The following is a 23,203-nucleotide window of genomic DNA, read 5'->3' on the forward strand; positions in this document are numbered from 1 at the left end:
AAGAGCCACGCGCATTCAGACAGTCTCATAGGAAAGCATTCTCAATGCTTTCCTATGGACGCTGGCATCTTCTCACTGTAAAAAATCACAGTGAGAAGTGCCTCTAGCGGCAGTCAATGAGACAGCCACTAGAGGCTGGATTAACCCATTTGTAAACATAGCAGTTTCTCTGAAACTGCTATGTTTACAGCTGCAAGGTTAATCCTGGATGGACCTGGCACCCAGACCACTTCATTAAGCTAAAGTGGTCTGGGTGCCTATAGTGGTCCTTTAATGTAGTTGTTCTGGTGAGTATAGTCAGTATGTGCAGGCTTTTTAATGTAAACATGCCTTTTCAGAATGCAGAACTGATGTTCAGAGACTCCATCCTCTGCATGGAGAAGCTAAATTTTCCCCATAGAGATGCATTGAGTCAATGTATCTCTTTGAAGAGCTGCTGATTGGCACAGTGCTTCGTTTTGCAGCACATGCACGATAGCCTCTCAATGCTTTCCTATGGGAAAGCATTGGATTGTCTGAGATCATCAATTCTGGTGAAGGCGGGGATAATGGCAGCAGACCCAATGCGGCACTGGAATAAAAGTAAGTTTTCTACTTATTTAAGGTAAAATGGGGCCAGAATGTTAAATAGTGTTTTTAACACTATAGGGTCAGGAATACACATTTGTATTTCTAACCCTATAGTGTTCCTTTAACAAAAATAAAGCTAAAATGGAGAAGCCATATGTGAAAAATTAAGTCCACCCGTACTGTTTCCATGGGTGCTGCTAATCAAATGCCCTTGATTAATTGATCATCAGCTATAAAAGCTAACGTTTGCTGGTGTGGAGCATCCAGGTGTGTGTTAACAAAATGCCAAGGAAGCTATCAGCAATGATCTTTGAGAAGCAATTGTTGTTGCCCATCAAACTGGGAAGGGTTATAAGGCTATTTCCGAACAATCTAACGTCCATGATTCTACAGTGAGAAAGATTATGCAGAAGTGGAAAATATTCCAGACAGTTACCAATCTTGCCAGGAGTGGACTTTCCAGCAGATTCAGACCTTGCAATGCTCAGAGAAATAGAGAAAAACACCCAAGAGTTACATCTCCGACACTACAGGCCTCAATAGATATGAGATAGGAGTGGTGATGTTGGACTAGCCAACGTCAGAACCCCAAAGTAGGTTACAAGAGGTAACATGGGGGCTTAACCCCACAACAAGTAAATAACTACCAACTGAAAGAGTGGGATAGAAAAAAACCACTCACTCAAAAGTGAACGGGTTTCAATCTCACTCTAGGAGATTACCTCCTAAAGTAAACGTAACAAAGAAAATGGTAATAACCTTTATTAAACTAAAATTAAGCAAAGAAAATATATATAATAGGTATAAAGCTTACCCTGGATAGAAACACCATAGAAAGTTGTGTTAGTGAAAATCACATAAAGGTGAGGAATTAAAAACCTGGGGATATGTTCCTTAATCTCATAGAAAGTGATGTATATATATTGTATATACACATACGTATAAAGTCCGCTAAAATAAATAGTAGTAAGGCCTCTAAAGAGGACCAAGTTAGACTATAGGGACATCCGATATGTGGACCAATATATAAGAGAAACGGAACATAAGTACAGACTGCTCCATACAAAAGATGAAAATTAAATAAACCAAGTCACGCTAAAACGGTAAAATCCGTAAGTAATATATATAGCTGGGATCGTGGTACCTAGCGATAGTAGGAATGCCGATATGGTACTGGAGTTAAACTGTGGTCATTATAAATAGTGTCTCAATAGAGTATATCAAGATAACTCACTGGTGGAAAATAAATTCACAAAGAAGCACAAACGGTGTAGAGCGATGTAGCAGACTCTCTGGGAGGCCATATGTCTCGTTTGGCAATATAAACTATAGGGAAAATCCAATAGTGATATATCCCCTAGTGTGAGACTAAAAGATACATAAAATCCACACATTTACTTTACTAAGCATTTCTTTTCTACTCTTTACCTGGGTTTGACGGATGTCCGCTTTCATTATTTTTTTTTTATTTTTTTTCCAAGTATGTGCTTACATAAGCTTATAGGGATTTATTAGGCTGCCTTGAAGCAGCAGTTTAGTATCTATGGCCTGCCTGTGGGCTAGATAGTAAGCCCAGGGTTTCCTAGGATATTGTCTCCTTTTCTTTAAAGTTACTAATTTCGGAGGGGGCTTTTTTGATTTAAGGTTATATACCGCTGTGGATTTTATGTATCTTTTAGTCTCACACTAGGGGATATATCACTATTGGATTTCCCCTATAGTTTATATTGCCAAACGAGACATATAGCCTCCCAGAGAGTCTGTACAGCAGGGTCGGCTACATAGCTCTACACCGTTTGTGCTTCTTTGTGAATTTATTTTCCCCCAGTGAGCTATCTTGATATACTCTATTGAGACACTATTTATAATGACCACAGTTTAACTCCAGTACCATATCGGCATTTCTACTATTGCTAGGTACCACGATCCCAGCTATATATATTACTTACGGATTTTACAGTTTTAGCGCGACTTGGTTTATTTAATTTTCACCTTTTGTATGGAGCAGTCTGTACTTATGTTCCGTTTCTCTTATATATTGGTCCACATATTGGATGTCCCTATAGTCTAACTTGGTCCTTTTTAGAGGTCTTACTACTATTTATTTTAGTGGACTTTATACGTATGTGCACATACAATATATATATCATTTTCTATGAGATTAAGGAACATATCCCCAGGTTTTTAATTCCTCACCTTTATGTGATTTTCACTAACCCAACTTTCTATGGTGTTTCTATCCAGGGTAAGCTTTATACCTATTACATATACGGTATATTTTCTTTGCTTGATTTTAGTTTAATAAAGGTTATTACCATTTTCACTACAGGCCTCAGTTAGCATGTTAAATGTTAAAGTTCATGACAGTACAATTAGAAAAAAGCTGAACAAGTATGGTTTGTTTGGAAAGATTGCCAGGAAAAAGCTTCTTCTCTCTTCTTCTCGTGTGACACGTCATGATTCCATTTTATTCCAGAAGTTTGGTCCTTAAGGGGTTAAAAGAGCATGGCAGCACGGCTTAGGTTTGCAAAGTTGCATCTGAACAAACCACAAGACTTCTGAAACAATGTCAATTGGACAGATGGAGATGTTTGACCATAATGCATGAGGCAGACCGCCAGTATATCGCCGCCACGGACTCCCTTTCCCAGTGTAAACTAGCTCCAACCAGTTGTGTCAATAATTATAGCCAGTGTAGCATTCCCCCCACACATTAGCAGAGACTGAATGTTGGGAGTATATCTGTTTAATGCAAGCAAACACTCACAATTTATGCACACAGTAAACTCCTCCCCTATGCCTGAGAGATAGTCAAGAAACTTACAAACTCAATTATGTCCCAGGTACAGAATATAACAATTCTTTAACACCCCAAAAGTACCCCCAAAATACATGGAACCCCCTCGAGAGTCACATCCCTCGATCTGAGTGCCTAACATATCTAAAAAGCACTGAGGGGGGGCGTGGCCTGACCGGGCATGGAGTAGGACGCATCTAACCGCAGCTCCGTGGCCCCAGCTCACTACAGCACCGATCCACAAGCCAGAATTGACCCAGGATGGGCAAAACTAGAAGGCTACACACCCCGGGCCCCTCGCAATCGGGTTCGCCGAGCCGAACCGCAGGACCCATGGACGGGTACCTCGGAACTCCGAGGGACTCGCGGGCGCACCAGGCCGCGACCAAAATGGTGCCGGCCTCACCAGAAAGGCGCAACTCTGACAGCCCCACAATCAGCCCGGCCAGAGAGGAATCCCTCACTCAAATTGCAGCAGACTTAGCTACTATATCTGCAAACATGATGTCCAGGACGGACAAAACGGAATTACTGGCTGAAATACGGACGGCGATCAGAGAAGAGGTCATGGAGGTTAGGAGAGACCTGACAGCCCTAGAACGCAGGGTGGAAGAGCTAGAGGCGGACAGAGCCCAAAATTTACAGCACCATCAAGCCACTGAAATAGCCACTACCAGACAGGGCAATGTCTTGCTGGAACTAAGGAGGAACTTGGAGGACCTGGATAACCGCGGACGCAGAAACAACATCCGCATACGTGGGCTCCCTGAGTCCTCCGGGGAGGCACTGCCGGAGGTCCTACAAGGCCTGTTCACCTTGATACTGGGTGATAGGGCCCCGGCGGACTTTGGCATAGAGCGCGCTCACAGAGCTCTACGCCCTGCGTCCACAGAAGGCCCGCCAAGAGATGTCATCTGCTACATGCTCTCCTACTCATTGAAGGACGAAATCATGAGAGAGGCAAGGAGTCGGCAAAACCTCACCTACATGGAGGCCCAAATCTCCCTGTATCAGGATCTCTCAGTGCTCACGCTGGAAGCAAGGAGGGCGCTGCGCCCGCTAACATCCATGCTTAGGGACCGGCGGATACAATACAAATGGGGATTCCCCTTCAGTTTACAGGCTAAGGTGGGCAACACGTGGCATATCGTACGCTGGCCGGCGGACGTCCCGCGCTTCTTACGGGCCGCAAGCCTCCCAGCAGTGACAGTGTCGAACTGGATCCTCGAGAGACAACCACCACGCCCGAACACACCGAGAGAAAGACCGGGTACCGGCCTCACAGGTGCTGGATTTCGCCGGGGCGGACCGGACAGCCATGAGGAATGACATGCCTTGGGGCCCTGGACTCGGCAGTATGGGGCGCCTGCTAACGGCCCGACTTCCCGGCTCTACACCCAAGTCTTGGCCTAGAAACACCAACGCACCGAGACTGACAGCCTTGCCCCCCCCCTAGGGACTACCTCGAGTGACAGCCTACCTATGCAGCGAATTGCAGACTGACCCGAAGCAGCTACTACTTCACTGGGTATGTACTTGTTCCCTTACCTTGGACCCCTAATGTTTTGGAGCTAACCAGAATTGCAGGACACTGAGACAGTGGGGAGCCACGCAATTGGGGCGGGGGGCTTTGGTGGGAACATGGGTCTCCCGGGGAAGCTTAGGGGAAGTAATCCCCTGTGTCTTACGTGACTCAAGCCCAATAACAGCTGGAACCCCCCTTTGAGTGGCTGAGATGAGAGATTAGCCCCAGTGGACAGCAAGGGCCGGTAGCTCGAGACGATCCCCATGTCAAACTCCCAGTTAATCCCTTCCACTTCTGGAGGGCCCTTGCTCCGCACCTTGCCTAATCCCATGAGGGCTGGCGTGCTCGCAGGCAACATAGCCCAGCTCATAGCCTGTTGAAATTCGGGGAAGTGGGAGGGATGTGGCCCTTGGGGTGGGGGGAGAAGGGAAAGTTGCATGTTATGGACTATCATGTACTGCTTTACTGTTAATACTGTTTATGATGTTTATAAGTTCCACGCCACATTTGTCCGCACACACACCTCCACGAATGGGCAAGTCGCTCATCGACACTCACTGGTTGGGGGAGGGTGGGCTGGAGCGGGAGCCCGGGGTGATATCTGGTCCTTGTGGGGGCCACAGAGCCTGAATGCCAACTGACTGCACACTAAAAGGTCCCCGGGGTCTGGAGGGGCACCTGGACGGAGTACGGGTCACACCCCCACGCACGACCTCCGAACTGATAGGGACAATTCCTAATAACCTTGACTAGTGGTCTGGGAGCCTAGTGAGCAGGGTGACATACACCACGGTTGACCCCTGAACGGACGATTCACGTACCCCCAGTGACTGACTCGCACTGTGTAAATACTCGGAAGCTACTCTGGTGACACACCCCGAGGGGACTAGACACCGGGGGGCGACGGACTCCGAGGCGAGTACTTGTTACCTACCACACAGACTGACACCCCCCCTTGACACCGAACCGACCACACGCCCCTTCCCCCCCCATATCCTACCCCCCTGAACATTGACGTACCCAACCCCTACCCCTCACGCAGACAGTGATGGGTTCCAAATACGAACCGGCGCCACTCAATATATGGTCAAACAACGTTAGAGGCTTGAACGTGCCCGAGAAACGATCCCAAATACTCCGAACCCTATGGTCGGAGCGTGTCTCGGTCGCGTTTCTGCAGGAAACGCATCTCAGGGGAGCGGAGGCTCCCACCCTAAAGAACGGGAGGTACCCCACGGGATACTATGCAAACCACCCAGACGACAAAAAAGCTGGTGTGGCGATCCTATTCTCACATACTGTCCCTTTCATATGCACTGAGCAGCGACCCGACCCGGGGGGTAGATACCTGTTTCTCAAAGGGACAATAGCGCAACACCCTTACACATTCGCATGCCTGTATGCCCCTAACCGCAACCAACACGTCTTTCTGACTAAAACGCTCGCAAAGCTAGATAAGTTTAGGGAGGGACTTTTAATTCTGGCAGGGGATCTAAACACTCCGCTAGACACTAGACTAGACACCTCTAGAGGGGAAAGTTCGATACCAGGTCATTGCATACGCGCTGCAGGGAAAGCACTGACAAGGAGTGGGCTAGTGGACTGCTGGAGGGCGGCAAACCCAGATGGTAGGGACTATTCCTACTACTCGGCGGTGCACCGGCGATATAGCCGGATTGACTATATCTTTATGGCACAGGAAGCCCTGCCACTGCTACGCAAGGCAAGCATAGGCCCGATAGCAGGGTCGGATCATGCCCCGATCACGGTTCAGATCCAATCCCCATTATACAAACCAGCAGAGAGGCAATGGAAGCTAAATGAGAACATGCTCCTACACCTGGGGGACACAGACCCGGTCAGACAAACACTGACACAATATTTCGACACCAACACGACCCAAGACGTACAACCGCTGACAGTATGGGAAGCACACAAATGTGTCGTACGGGGACATTACATTAAGGTCTGCACACAGCGGAAAAAAGACAACGCACGACAACTTACCACGCTGAACGGACAAATTGCTAACCTGGAGCAAACACACAAGCAGAATCAGGACGAGGACACGTTCCTCCGACTGACTGCACTCCGAAGACAGAGAAGGGACATACTAGCCCAGGGACTCCTGCGCACAATTAGAAAATCGGCCCGGTTCTTTTTTGAACACTCTAATAAGAACGGGAGGCTACTGGCTCGACAGCTTCGAGACCGGAGGATGGCGAGCCACATTCATAAAATTAAACCCAGGAACGGGGCTGAAACCCGTCTACCTGACGGAATTCAGTGAGCGTTCGTAGACTACTATACGGAATTGTACAATATCCCCCAAACCACCTCAGACGCGGCACGAGCGCGGCGCTCCCGGCAGATCACTGAGTTCTTAGAACGGAACATAGATAAAAAGCTAACCGCTGACATGCGGGATGATCTGGAACGACCCCTCACAACGGAGGAGCTGGCAGCGGCCTTAAAACTCTCCAAAGCCCATAAAGCCCCAGGCCCAGATGGCCTACCTCTGCTGTACCTACGTACATTCAGGGATATCTTGCTTCCGCATCTTTTACGTGGCCTCAACTCCATATTGGAAGGGGGCCGTTTCCCCACTGACACTCTAGCGGCCATAGTTACCGTGATACCTAAAGAGGGAAAGGACCCGGCGAACTGCGCGAGCTATCGCCCCATATCGCTCCTGAATGCAGACTTGAAGTTGTTTGCAAAAGCCATAGCTCTGAGAGTCGCAAGACACCTCCCCTACCTCACACACAGACCAGGTTGGGTTCATTCCGGGCAGGGAAGGGAGGGACAACACGATTAAGGCACTGAACATTCTACACCTAGCTCAGACACATCGCAGGGAACTCCTACTACTATTGACAGATGCTGAAAAGGCCTTTGACCGGGTGGACTGGTCGTACCTGGGGAGCACCCTCACACATATGGGGTTTGGCCCCAACATGCTGTCCTGGATGCTCTCCCTGTACACTAGTCCCACGGCGAGGATCCGCATTAACGGGGCTCTGTCCGCCCCTTTCCAAATCAGGAATGGCACCCGACAGGGATGCCCGCTATCCCCCCTCCTGTTTGCCCTCTCCCTGGAACCATTCCTGGGGGCGGTCAGACGGAACGGGGGAATCTCCGGCTTTCTCCATGGTCACCATGAATACAGAGTAGCGGCATATGCAGATGATATGCTGTTTTTTCTCACTCAACCACTGGTCTCACTACCAAATCTTCTCACAGCATTTCGGGAGTTCGGAGCGCTTTCAAACCTTAAGCTCAATACGGACAAATCAGAGGCCCTCCACCTCCCGCCCCCAACCGGCCCCCCACCCCATCTGTACTCCCAATACCGATTCAAATGGTGTGACACCAAACTGAAATACTTGGGAATTTGGCTGCCCAAAGACCCATCCCAACTATACCTTCATAACTACCACCCACTACTAAACTCATTGTTAGCAGACTTTAAGAAATGGTCCCCGTACTATATATCCTGGTTTGGGCGAATCAATGCGGTCAAAATGAACGTGTTGCCCAGGCTACTTTACCTATTCCAAACAGTACCGATCACCGTGCCCAGGGCCTTTATTAGCTCCGTATCGACCGCTATACGCCAATTCGTTTGGAAATCCCGCCAAACCCGGACAAAAAAATCCACCCTGGAACTGCCAAAGCGGATGGGAGGCACAGGTTTGCCCTCCATAGAGACATACTACCGCGCCTCACATCTACACAGACTGACGGACTGGCACGTACAACACCCCTCAAAGCAATGGGTGGCGCTAGAGCTGGGACAAACGGACAGGAGAATTCCCTCCAGGCTATGGTTGCACACCTCCACATATTCAGACTTACACACCAACAACCCTCTAATCGACGCTTCGATCAGAGTGTGGACAGCTGTGCGCTACAAACTTAGGCTCACCACCTCTCCTAGCCCTTTAATCCCCATCACTCATAACCCGGACCTGGCGGGCGCCTTATCCCAACGGGACATGGCTGGTCTCCGACAGGCAGACTGGATGTACCTACACCAATGGATCGGCACGAGAGGACTTAAACCACTCGCCGAGATATGCCCCGATAGACCACCAACGATACTCGAACGATTCAGGTATCACCAAATAAAGTCATACTTTCTTTCTTTGCCGGGCCGAGGGCATCTACTCAGACCCCTAACCAGCTTTGAACACCTATTCGTACACAGAATACATGTACACAGGGGTATCTCTACCATATACACCATACTCATGGCCCAGACCAGTGGAGACGTAGTGCTCAAATTTAAGGACCACTGGGAGACAGATACGGGGGAAGCCCTCACCCCACAGGACTGGGACAAAATCTACACCCTCACTCATAAATGCTCCATCAGCTTAAAGTACCAAGAGCTAAATTACAAAATTTTAACCCGCTGGTATAGAACCCCGGACATATTACATCGCATGAACGACAACATCCCGGACACCTGTTGGAGATGCGGCACACATAGAGGCACCTTCATTCACATATGGTGGACATGTCCAAAGATCACCACATATTGGGAGAGAGTCAAGGTAGAAATAAACAGAATCACAGGGGCAGGGATTCCCCTAGACCCCCTAACGATGCTGTTACACCACACTCCCACACCCATTAAGATTTATAAGAAATCCTTAACGTTGCCACTACTTAACGCAGCTAAGGCCCTTATCCCAGCATTGTGGAAACAGAGGGGGGCGCCTACTCTCCAGCAGTGGGTGACAAAGGTAGAAGAAATCCACTCAATGGAATCTCTAACGGCAGACCTCTATGGTAGACAAGAGCAGTGTGCACTGACCTGGTATCCATGGGAGGCATATCTAGCCAACGGGGCCACCAATCCCCAAGGGACTCCTCAGAGGGCCATAGCGAGCCACCACGTACAAAGCTAAACTAGCTGGATACCCCCCACCCCAACACCTCCCATCCCACCCCCCCCCCCAGGACTGGACGACGGACGATACCCCCCAACGACTGACTCGGACAGACCCGTAATAGGGACTTATTGACCTGTACACGTTTAAGACGTAAAAGACCAGGCAGGGCAATGAGATCAGAAGACATCAGGTCACCTGTATAGCACAGCACCACCTGACTACCTGGACCGGTAACCAACGGGTTCACGCCTCAGACTGACAGTATGGTATGACAGGCAAACAGATCTCCAGTTATATGCTCACCCACAGTACTTATTGACAGTGCAGGCATTAGCACACCGGGCTCTTACCCGCGTAAACAGGCGGCCTGCCTAAAATAGAACTATGGACTAACATTAACCCTACTTACCCGAGAAGTGTTCCCAGCAATGGCTGCTAAGATAAGTGCTCGATAATATTCAGGTTGAGGGTTACACGGATGATAGGGAAAATCCAGCAATCATCTAGGGTAAACAGGGAGCCAATGCACGACAAAATAAGACTACACGCAGAAGTGTATACACACACATATGGGACCCTAAGTTGCCTGAAAACCGTTAGATATCCCCGATTGGGACCCGGCAGGTTCATGCAGGTGAAGAGACACATTCATGCACTACCTATCACAGCAATATATACTGTTTTACCTTCAAGAATCGTTGACTCTGTTTGAACCCACATGTTTATTATTGCTAACCAAAATGACAAGCAGTCTGTTTATAACCAATTGTTTATTGATGACTGAGTTCTACATTTGTAAGCATGCTTACCGACTTTGCTGTTCTGTACACAGCTATTGATCACATGTATCTAACTTAACATGAAAAATAAAAAATAAAGATTGTCTAAAAAAAAAAAATAAAAAGCACTGAGATCAGTTCGGTGGTTTGGGACTGCCACTAGGGTAAACTTTTGACCAGCCGACCACGAGGTTGAAGCCTAAAATAGTTCCAGAGAATAAGTGGCAATGGCCGGTCTGAGTAAGAGGATTCCTATATGAAAACCACACACAATATACAAATGATTTCAAGTGTTGTATCTACAGAACACCGTCCGTATGAGTGGTCAGGAGGTTGAACAGGCAGCAGTTCTGTCTTCAACGGTGTTCGCAGGAAAGCCTTCCCGAAATCAGCTCCATGCACTCGACGACCAGGTACCGCTGCCTGCGTTCGAGATACAAAATGTCACCCAGGAGAGCATTCATTCATTTTTTCCCTTGTGGTTTCGCACTTGTTAACGGAGGGTTCTAACATTCTAATGAACTGTTGGGGTGGTCCTCGTTTGGTTACCGAAACAATGAGTTCAAAGGGAATTGTAGCATTAAAAAAAGAATTAGTATGAGTTATGGGGTAATCCTTCACAATGCACAGTGCTACATTTGGCAAGAACCAAACACAAGCACCTTATACCAACTGTCAAGCGTGGTGATGTAGGAGTGATGATTTGGGCTTGTTTTGCAGCCACAGGACCTAAAAACCTTGCAGTCATTGAGTCGACCATTAACTCCTCTGTATACCAAAGTATTCTAGAGTAAAATGTGAGGCCATCTGTCTGACGGCTACAGCTTGACCGAAATTACGTCATGCAACAGGACAATGATCCATAGCCCGCCAGCAAATCTACAACAGAATGGATCAAAAAGAAAAGATCAAGGTTTTACAATGGCCCAGTCAAAGTGCAGACCCCAACTCAATTGAAATGCTGTGGCACGACCTTAAAGGACCACTATAGGCACCCAGACCACTTCAGCTTAATGAAGTGGTCTGGGTGCCAGGTCCATCTAGGATTAACCCTTTCTGCTGTAAACATAGCAGTTTCAGAGAACAGGGTTAATTCAGCCTCTAGTGGCTGTCTCATTGACAGCCACTAGAGGCACTTCCGCGCTTCTCACTGTGATTTTCACAGTGAGAAGACGCCAGTGTCCATAGGAAAGCATTGAGAATGCTTTCCTATGAGATAGGCTGAATGCGATCACGGCTCATGCCGCGCATGCGCATTCAGCCGATGACGGGGAAAGGAGGGGGAGAGTCCCCAGCACTGAGGGAGCCCGGAGCTTGAAAAAAGGTAGGGGATTACCCCCTTCCTTACCCTAGAGCCCGGTGAGTGAGGGGGACCCAAGGACCCTATAGAGCTAGGAAAGCAAGTATGTTTTCCTGGCACTATAGTGGTCCTTTAACCCCTTAAGGACACATGACATGTGTGACATGTCATGATTCCCTTTTATTCCAGAAGTTTGGTCCTTAAGGGGTTAAAAGAGCAGTGCATGAACAAATGTCAGCAAACCTCAATGAACTGAAACCACACTGTAAAGAAGGGTGGGCCAAAATTCCTCCACAACAATGTGAGAGACTGATAAAGTCATACAGAAACCAATTACTTCATGTTATTGCTGCTAAAGGTGGTTCTACAAGCTATTGAATCATAAGTGTACTTGGTTTTTGCACATGGCTTCTTAATTTTGGCTTTATATTTCTTAAATCAATTATAATTCAGTGTAATATGTCATGTGTTGTGTTTATCTGAGGTTATATTTGCCTAATTGGAAAGCTAGCTAAGGAACCCTAGAATTCAAAGAGGGTGTACTTTCGTTTTCCCATGAGAGAGAGAGAGAGAGAGAGAGAGTGTATAATATATATATCCGTTATACCTATATTTGATACATAAGTTTATTTGCAGACTTGTTTTTGTTCTATAATTTGATTAATAAATTTATTTTTTTATTTATAAGATATTTTACAAGGAAGGATACATTGAGATTTCTCTTGTTTTTAAGTATGTCCTGGGTCCACAAAGCATTGCATTGTTACAATAGGATACAATATTACAAAAATAAAATATACAAACTATACATATACACACATATATAACTTTCATACATAACAGGTAATAAATATATTCAACCATGACAGGTGCGTTCTGTGCTGAGGTGTATTGCCATAGATCTCTTAAAATATTTTAGATTGAATGAAGATTTGACTGTGTCCCTGAAGTTATTCCATAATTGTGATGCTATGTAACTTTATTTTTGTATTGCAGTATGCTAAATATCGTGCTAGTACTTGATCGGAGGTTATAGGAGGTGGGAACAGCCGGTGAGAGCATTCTATTCAGGTAGGGTGGGAGCTTCCCAGAAATGCTCTCATGCACAAGGCTGGAAAGATGAAGAGTGCGTCGGGATTCCAGCGACAGCCAGTTTAGCTCTTTTAACATGTCACAGTGGTGGGTAAAGCAATTACATTCTAGTACAAAGTGGCAGAGCGAATTCTACAATGTATTAAGTTTATTAAGGTGGGTTTGTGGTGCGGGTGCATACACTAAATCCCCATAATCAATGACCGGCATTAGCATTTGCTGCACTGTTTCCTTACTGTAGGGCTTAGCCAGGATTTGTTTCTGTACAGGGCACCTACTTTTGGATTAAGTTTTTAAGCTATTTTTTCAATGTGAAGGCCAAAGGATAGATTGGGGTCTAGCAACATACCTAGATATATGAAAGGACAGACTGCGGTCAGTGTGCTATTTAAATTTGTTCTGATACATAGTTGTTGATTTTGTAGTTTACGTAATTTAGGTACAGTTCCAATCTACACATTTTGTCAAAAAGGGCAGTCATGGTTTTGTCTCAAGGAAATTAATTCTCCTTTTATAATTAAATGTTGTAACTGTGTATATTCCAATATTTTTCACAAAGTTTTACTGCAGTTTGCCCTAATTCCCTTTTTAACTGAGTTCGGCCCTTAATCCCCGTTTTGATGTAGCTGGTTAACAAATGACCTCTTTTGCATCTTTATCAACCATTGTTGTGTTGGAAGGAGCAGACAAGTTAAACTCACTGATTATTATTTACTAAATTGGAATTCAAAGAGCATTGAAAATATTGGATGGAAATACCTGAGCTGGAGAATTTTTACAATTCAGGTATTTAGCCTAAAATCTGCAATTTCCTTGCAAATTCTCCATGGACCCCATTGACATTGGTGATACTCATCACACACTGGTGTTCTGTTGTCAAAAGGTCACTACAGTGGTTCAGCAATTAGTTTTGTTCCCTAGCCTCTATTTGATAACAATAACAGTTGTTTCAGAATAAACTCATGTTCTAAAAAACTATGTATATATATTTCTGTATAAAACTGTGCCTTGATTAATCTGTACTATTCAAAAAAATAAAACGCATCTATTTTGTAGGCAACCCTGGCATTGTCGGCTATTACAGGACCTTTATGGAATCATTGTACCGTGGCTTTAATGAGAAATACCCAGTGTGGGCTATTAGCCATGCAGGACACTGCTCACCCCCTAAAGGCATGGACATGACGAACGGTATGCTATACACATAAATACAAACTGTATATTTAACCCAAGGCTCTCTTGAGATGTGACCAAAGTCTTTTTGACACTTTCACCATGTGTTCATTCTGCTACAATGTCACCCTTTCTGTGTAACTGAATCCATACATATTATATCTAATTTTTAAAAGAGAATGTAACGGACCGTTTCAGCAGAAAAGGGGAAAAATGCGTTTAGGCGATAATCCCCTTTTCCATAGACCAGCAGCTACCATAAGCACCAACTTCCCGAACTCCCAAACTGCACGAATTCACCAACTCTCGAACAGCAGACACACGAACCCTGGAAGCAGCCGAACAGGAAAAGCAATATGGACAGCTTACACTCCTGGCAGTCGGCATACAGTCCCCTTCCCCCCAAGAAAGAGACACACTCCAGCTTCAGGGTTAAACAGCAACTCATTTACTCAGGGCTACCTGCCCAGTATTTATGCAGGTCTCCCACCTGGTGGACACTCCCCTAGGGGACCAAATGGAAGACTGTAACAAAGGACAGACATAAACCAATTACAGACACACAGCAGTAAACATTCCCACAATGCATCCTGGTTTCCTCCCTTCTGCCCTGGAGATAATTGTAGAGGTAATCCAATTATCTCTCAGGACAAAGACAAGACTCCATTACACATGTGGGGATCTAAATACAGTATTATGCTTTAAAATATATAAAGTCACTTTTATTCCACCCAACACAGACATGTTACATATCCCCAGATAGCTCAGGTCTGGGTGCACATTATTAGGTGAATGGCACCCAGACTACACGAATACAGTTTAATCGCCATGGAGCCAAAGTTTTTAATCACACAAATAGGCTCCATGGTATAGCTATCTGGGTTACTACAATTCCCATAGAAATACCGAATTCCAGTGTTCGGTTAACCTTGTACGATTAGGACCCAGGCGACAGACGGCTCAGCGGTGTTCGTGCAATTAAGTGTCCGTTTATAGTTCCATAGAATCCTCGCCGAACACCGCTGGTCTTTTGCACGATTAAAATGGCCGCTACCTCGTGGTCGGCAAACGAACAAAGGCCACCCAGCGTTCATCAATTAAGCTGCGGTTAACCGCAGCTTCTGGGCGGTTAATTGACGGCACACTCCATCTCCTAGGTGGTCCCTCATACGGTAGTTTGTTCGGTAGCTGGAATCTACCGAACACCCCGGCTGAAAGGCACGAATATGCCTTTCTGCAGGTAAAATAAAGCTTTTTAAAGTCTGGTCCATAGTCCAAAGGAAGCAGGCGAGCAACCAGGCTTCTCCAGCTCATAGTGGCGAGGTTGGTTTCGCCACAGAGAAATAGTGATTTCTTTTGACACCCTATATGTATTCATAACACTATTTAATAAGAATATAATTTAAAAAAATGTGGGGGGAAAAACACGTTTGTTTCTCAGGCTTACATTTAAAGGAACACTATGGTATTATGTATTCACTCGTGATTTATTTGGGGGAAATTCATAGACCACGCATGTCACACTACTGTAAACATCCCATCTCTGTATTCTGCTACTGTTCTCGAGTACAATGATATTCCACATGTATATCTTGACTTTGCTCCAACCCCTAATCCGAACAATAACCCTAACCATAACTCTACCCATTCATAATCCTACCCATAATCCAAACTTTAATCATAACCATAGTCCTAACAATACCCCTACCCTACTCTCACAAATCTTAACCCTGCTCCTAATCCCACCTCAAAGGGATTCCCTCTGCTGGCATCAGTACTGACATCAGCAGAGGGAGTCCTAATCCGCACAGTTCAGAGTGTTCTCTGAGTACTCCATACTGTCTGATTGCAACCTGAGAGGGAGAACTCACTCTAATGCTGCAGATTTTGCACACAATGATTTGTGCTGGGCAGCTGGCAAAGTGCAGCACCAATAATTAGCCAGAGGGGCATCCAGGAAAATCTCACCAGAACTTGGGGGTTTCTCTAATCGTGTGGGCAGATACAAAATTACCGCAGTTGAGCGCAATTGCTTATCTACAGAGATTTAAAGGGCTATATGCAGCACAAATTTTGAGAGCTCATCTGTTGGTCGGGGGCTACTAACTTTGGCCCCATTAAACAAAGGGGACCCAATAATACCTTGGGCTCATTGGTACCAGTAGGGATTTAACCCTGCTGGTACTTTTAATGCATGGCGCCATAGAACGTGATGTGGTTCTTAAGGGCTTAATAAATCTTGCCTAATTTCATGCAAAGTGAAGATTAATGGGAATGTTTTAGATGATATATAAAAAAAGTTTGCAACAAATGAAAAGTCTATACTCGTTAAGCATGGTATAGAAATCAGCTTCCCAAGCTTGCTGAAAATCTGGCGTTTTAATAAACTATTACGAGAATAATTCAGCCTCGAGTTAATAAGCTTTCTGAAAGAAGCCTATGACAATCATGGCTAAGCCTGGCCCCAGAAAATTGAAAAGTATAGTATCCATTGTAACAGCATCGGGAGGCAGTGAGTGTCAAACTAAACTGCCCCAATGGTTACAGCCGGTGATTGTGTTCAGACTGGGATTTGGAAAGACTTAAGCTCATGTCCTCATTTATAGATAGTCTCCAACACAACATCCATTCTATGGAAATGACAGGTGCAAACACTAAACAGCACATCCTTCCAATCTCGTAACCCCTTTAGAAAACATATATATCACACATCAATTATATACACTTTTATTTATTTTTTAATTTGTTACTATTTCTGGTTTGTTTTCATCTACACACCTCATACCATATATATATATAGCTACAGTTGTGGGTGTGTATGTGTACTTGTTTATGTAAAGATATATATTTTACTTTGTCTTGCCCTGCATGCTAATGCTAGTTGTTTCCAGCCCCACTTAACATTGTTGGCTTGGTAACTTAAATGTTATTCACCTATCTGCTTATCTCTAAAGACTTTCTCTATTATTTATTTCTGCATCCCCCCCTTATTTTGATACCCACCCAAATGGCTTGCTTGACCATTGCTCACCTCCTCTGTGCATCTCCATTCCATAGCTTTATCGCAGCCCTTTTTGACCCTATCATCTCTGTCTTCCACAGTCTGAGTTAAAAGTTCCCTGCTGGAAACCAGAAGAGTCCTCAGTTGCCCGCCCACCCCTCCCCTCACCATCCCAAGCTCTTTATTCCATTTATAGATAGAATCTCACATACAATTTTAGATAATTAGGCCCCAGGGGGGATAAAACACTACCTGCATTCAGAACACTCCTACACTCCCTTAACCCCTAACACTCAGTCCTCATTCTCCTTACTTCTGCCCACTCTGCGTTCTCAAAGTACTTACTCATCTGAGCAATGCTCTTCTTCTCCTCTTTTCCTTTTCTCTCCTCTCCCTCAGCATCAAAATATCTCCTTACACCCACTTCCCTCAACAACACAATCACATCCACATTAATCCATCTCTGCTACACTCCCCCCTTCTCTCATCTCATGCCCTGCACTCATTTCTCTATTCTTTCTCTCCTGCTCCCACCCAATCTAATCCTAGACCCCACCCATATAAAACCCATTCACATCTCCTGTCCGTATCTCTACTCCTAGGAGCTGGTGATGTCTCTCCCAACCCAGGGCCCTTCACCTCGTCTGCTCACACTAAAACAACTAGAAACCACACAAACCTCATCCAAATACCCTGCAGTTTCTCCTCCTCTACCAGCATTCACTGTGCACTCTGTAACGCCTGTTCCATCTGTAGCAATATTAAATCAACATCCATACACGACCTCTTCATCTCGAATTCCCTCACACTACTAGCACTCATTGAGACCTGACTGCCCCCTTCTGATACCGCTGCTCCAACTTCTTTATGTTTCGGTGGACTACAATTCTCCCACATTCCCAGACTCAACTGTAAAGGCGGCAGTGTAGAAATCCTTCTTTCCCCTCAATATACCTTTCAGCCTATCCTCCCTGCCCCTGCCCTATCCTTTACTTCCTTTGAAGTTAACTTCTGCTTATTTAATCCCACTCCTTTAAGAATTGCCATCATCTATCGCCCCCCCCGGTCATCCTAGGATATTCATTGAACACTTTTCTTCCTGGCTACCCCACTTTCTCTCCTCTAGCACTCCTTCCCTCATACTTGGAGACTTTAACATCACGATCAACAACCTCAACTGCCCTGATGCCTCCCGTCTGTTTTCTGTAATATTCTGTTAGGGTCTTACCTTGGTTTGGAGTCTGTAGCGCAGATATGTTGCTCACCCTTGCAAATAGCCACAGGCCAAGGTGGTCAGGTAAGAATTCACCTGACCTGTGGGTCTGTGCACGGGGGCTGTGCAGAATGAAGTTCCAAGTCGCAGTGCAGGCAAGGACTCAAACAGCAGAATTGTCAAAGGATGCCAGAGGACAGGAACAACGAGGAGTAGCTGAAGTCAAGGGATGCCAGAGGTCAGAGTAAACGATGTCAGAACCCGGGGTCAATATGAAGCAGAGAATCAATAAACAGGAACACTGGTACGGAACACACACAACAGGAACAAAGACTTGACCCAGTTCACAGGGAAGGCTGAGTTTATATACCCTGCTGATAACTGATCAGGGTCAGGTGAAGCACAGCTAATGTCAAGGACCATCCGCCACTGCTGCAGACAAGTCAGGAAGAACAGAACTGGAATAGCTTGAAAATACACAAAGCTGCTGTGGCTCAGAGGTAGGAAGCAAAACCAGGACTACGAAGTTCCTCGGTTCAAATCCCCTGTTGGGCACTACTGGGACGACCACGTCTGGCTTTCTGTATGTCGCGGTGAGTATGTTTGACCTCACACAGCAGGAAACACTCTTGACCTCATCTTCAACAATTTCTGTACAACCTCTAATCGCTCCATTGTTCAATTTCCTTTATCTGACCACCATCTGCTGAACTTTGACATCGGCATATCCCATACCTAAATCTCACCACCCTCAACTCTCCAATCTCCAGCATTTCTCAACCAAACTCCAAACTCTCCTTTTACCTATCTCAAATCTCCCTTGCAACCTCACTCTTCAACTCTACTCTCTCCTCTCCTCTCATGGCACCTCCTACATATAAATGTAGCAAGCGTTCCCAATTAGAACCGGGGCACTTCAAGCTTACCCAATATCTCCAAAAATGTTCCAGAACTGCTGAACACTGTTGGAGAAAGTCTCACTCTGCACCTGACTTCATCCACTATAAATTTGTGCTGCGCTCCTACACTTTGTCTCTTTCCTCTGCAACACCCTCATAAGCACACTGTCCCGCCAACCCAAATGCCTATTTCACACTTTTAATGCTCTTCCTCGCCCTGTTGCTCCCCCTCCTCCTACCACTCTGTCCGCCTCAAACTTTGCAACTCACTTCATTGAGAAGATTTCTACAATCAGGGAAGAGATCTCTAATCTCTCTCCCACCCCTTCCAACACATCTTCCAATACATCACCCAACCCCACTCACTTTTCTATGCTCATTCGCACCTACTACAACAGAAGAGGTTTGCGCTCTGCTCCGGTCCTCCTGCCCCATTACCTGTTCCCTCAAATCTCATCTGCACTCTGTCTCCCTCTCTTGCTCTTCTTCTCTCTAAAGTTTTTAATCTCTCCCATTCCTCCGGCACATTTCCTTCACTTTTCCAGCATGCAACCATAACGCTGATTCTGAGAAAGTCCAACCTCGACCCCAACTCCCCATCCAACTACCGCCATATATCGCTACTGCCGTGTGCCTCCAAGATCCTTGAGAGAGTTGTGTATGCGAGATTAACAGACTTCCTTGAATCCAACTTTCTGCTTGACCCGCTTCAGTCTGGATTCCACGCTCGTCACTCTGTTGAAACAGCTGTGACCAAAGTATCCAACTATTTAATCGCTGCTAAATCTCACCGCCATTACTCTGCCCTAATTCTCCTTCATCTTTCTGGCACTTTTGATCATCAACAGCTTCTTCTCATTCTCCAAAATCTCGGTCTACGATATACTGCTCTCTCCTGGTGCTCCTCCTACCTCTCCCAGTGCTTTTTCAGTGTTTCTTTCTCTGACTCTGCCTCTTCTCCTCAACCTCTCTCTGTTGGTGTCCCACAAGTTGTTTCCTACTGCCCTACTGTTCTCCATCTATACTGCCTCCCTTGGTAAACTCACCAGCTCCTTTGGCTTTCATTATCATTTAAACTGTTAGCGGGATTTAATTCCCCTTCCTCCCCCCCATGACTCCTCTCCTGCAACTGTCAAAAAATAACCTACTAAGTTCCCAGTGAATACTTTTCTAGTAACCTATTTTATTACCCCTACTTATACCCTTTGTGTCACTATACCCCACTCCCTCTAGCATGTAAGCTCATTGAGCAGGGCCCTCAACCCCTCTGTTCCTGTGAGTCCATTTGTCTGGTTACAGTTATGTGTCTGTTAGTCCATCCATTGTACAGTGCTACGGAATTTTGATAGTGCTATATAAAGTGACAGAAGAGCATAGTTTTTTGCCAATTGCTTGAAATAGCACATAATAAGGCACAATACCAGTCCTGACTATAATTCTTGTTGTGGTTATAATGCTGTATAATGAGTCTTTGGGTGTAGTGTTTCAGCAGTATGGTAAAAACCTGTGTTTTCTTGGTACCCATGGATAATGTGGAAGGTTCAGAACTAATCCCACCACCCACCCCCCAATTCTTATTGCATTGCCCCAAGATGCAGATGTTCTCATAGACTCTCATTGAAAGGTCACTTTATTGCACGAATAATAACATTGTTCTTATGTTGCCCTTATTTTGCCCTGAAAAATTCATTTTCTTACATTAAAAAGTCTGTATGTGAGCTATTAAAGTATTTTATGAGATACACATTGTTTTAAGCTGCCTGGAGTTTAGATTTTATATCAAACCACATTTTCACAATGCTATGCCAGGTTTTCTACTTATCCAAAATATTTATTGCAAAGATAAGCACAATGTATGATCTCGAATGTTCTATACTTTGTATTATAGATAACTTTCCTAGAATTATCCATAGGAAACAAATTAGCTAATGAACACAGCTGAGCTTAGACTTTGAAGTTCTGATAGAGACTGACATTGCTAACGATGGCTATTGTGTGTTTAGTTTTTCCAAAATTAAAGTTGAAGTGTATATTATGGCTGAGGTTACTTCTAAAAGTGTATGTCATTTGTTCCAAATCTGTGTAGACAGGTTAGTATTTAAAACACTATTTTATAACAAGAAACAATGGCTTGCCTTAGGGCTAACATGAGATAATGGTCTTGCTCTGTCAAATAAAGCATGCAAGCTTGTGTAATCTATGTCTCTGTTTAAATAATGTGCTGGTACAGCGTGTGGGAATGACAGAACGACTAATGACTTATAGCCTTGCCTTTTATAATGTCGGTTTTCCTACATCAGTCCAGGCAGAAGTTCTACCCCTTTTACATTAGGCTGATGAGACTGACACAGAGTTGAGGAAGGCAGACAGATTGATAATCAGAAACAAGTTTTCAAATTATGTTACATATAGCAGAGGAATTGTACGTGAAAGAAATTGTTTTGTTGGAATATCAAACTGCAGCCGCTTGTTGTGTGTTGGGTACAGGGGAGAAACCATGAACATTTTGCCATTATCATCCCTCTTGCCATATTTCACACACCAACATGCCATTTATCATACATATATCATTAATTAAACTCTTTGCATATTTAGTCAATACAGTACTTTCTTTAATTCATCCTATTGTCATATTTCATATACCACATTATTATTCATACCATCATCATTCAGCTACAAAATTCTAGTGTGCTTATCCTTCCCTGTGAAGGAGACTTAATCTTTGTAATCTAGTTGCAAGAGTTGCATTTTGCTTCCTTGGTAGTATGCAATATGAATTATGAGAACACATGAGAATTAACTCATAGATTGCAACCCTCATCGCAAAAGCCTTCGTGCAGGTATTCTGGTAGCAGAAAGAAAAGGGCTAAAGGTTTGATATGTGGCACAACAGTTCCCAATGGCATCTCTAGAAAAAGGTACTAAAGGTACCAGATAGTGCAGTATAGATATTAAAGGGATACTCGAGGCACTAGAACAATCTAATTTCATTGAATTGGTTATTGTGCCTGAAGTCCTCTGGCGCTGTCCTTTCATTCCGATTTAAAACATTTTCTAGCAGTTTAACACTAAATACTAAATAAGTGTCCAGGCCACCCATCCAGAGATTACACACTTCCTCCGAGCCATACCAATTTATACCAGCAATGGGTGCTGTGATATCCTTCCTCATTAGCCCAAGCAGCACAGAGGGAATGAACGGCTGGGTGCTGTCATTTAGAATTAAAACATTAGAAACTGTTTAATGCTGAATGGAAGTTCAGCGCCAGGGAAATTCAGAAACTATAACCACTTAAATGAGAAAAATTCAGTAGGACTGCACTTAACAAGACACTGCAGGTACTTCAACTGTAACACTGCACATGCAGATTCCAAACACCATAACAACTTCAAATCACTGGCGCTTGGAGTAACCCTTCAAAGGTTGCACATTATTTTATATAAGTATGAAATAATGAACAAATGTAAAGTAATCTAGATTGCAATGCCTGTGTTCAGAGTATTAGTAAAGTATCTTCATGCCATTATAAAAGGCTACCTTGGTCTTAGCGTAGATGGATCAGATCTCACTTCTTCCGTTGGAAGCTTACTTAATATGTATTATTTATATAGCGCCAACACATTCCGCAGCGCTGTACAATGGGAGGTAATTACATTACATAATTGTAACCAGACAAGTTGGATGAACAAGAACAGAGGGGTTGAGGGCCCTGCTCAATGAGCTTACATGCTAGAGTGGGGTATAGTGACACAAAGGATAGAAAATTAGGTTGGTAGAATAGTATTCACTGAAGACTTGGTGTTTTTAATGACAATTGCAGGAGAGGATTCAGGATGCAGGGTGGGGGTAGGCTGAGCTACTAACCGTGTAATTGATATGCTCTGACCTCATATATACATATTTGTTAAAGGGACACTATAGTCACCAGAAAAACTACAGCTTATTGTATTTG

At 44.8% G+C, this 23,203-nt stretch overlaps 1 protein-coding gene across 1 annotated transcript in view; it reads left to right on the top strand.

Moving 5' to 3' along the window:
- The window catches only part of LDAH (lipid droplet associated hydrolase), a 180,308-nt gene that overhangs the window by 51,492 nt on the left and 105,613 nt on the right, over positions 1–23,203 (top strand). Inside the window, exon 4 of the mRNA XM_063442120.1 lies at positions 14,021–14,155. Within this exon, the coding sequence (XP_063298190.1) occupies positions 14,021–14,155 (135 nt within the window). The remainder of the gene's footprint in view (positions 1–14,020; positions 14,156–23,203) is intronic.

Source organism: Pelobates fuscus, chromosome 2 (genome assembly GCF_036172605.1).
Source record: "Pelobates fuscus isolate aPelFus1 chromosome 2, aPelFus1.pri, whole genome shotgun sequence".
Lineage (NCBI taxonomy): Eukaryota > Metazoa > Chordata > Amphibia > Anura > Pelobatidae > Pelobates > Pelobates fuscus.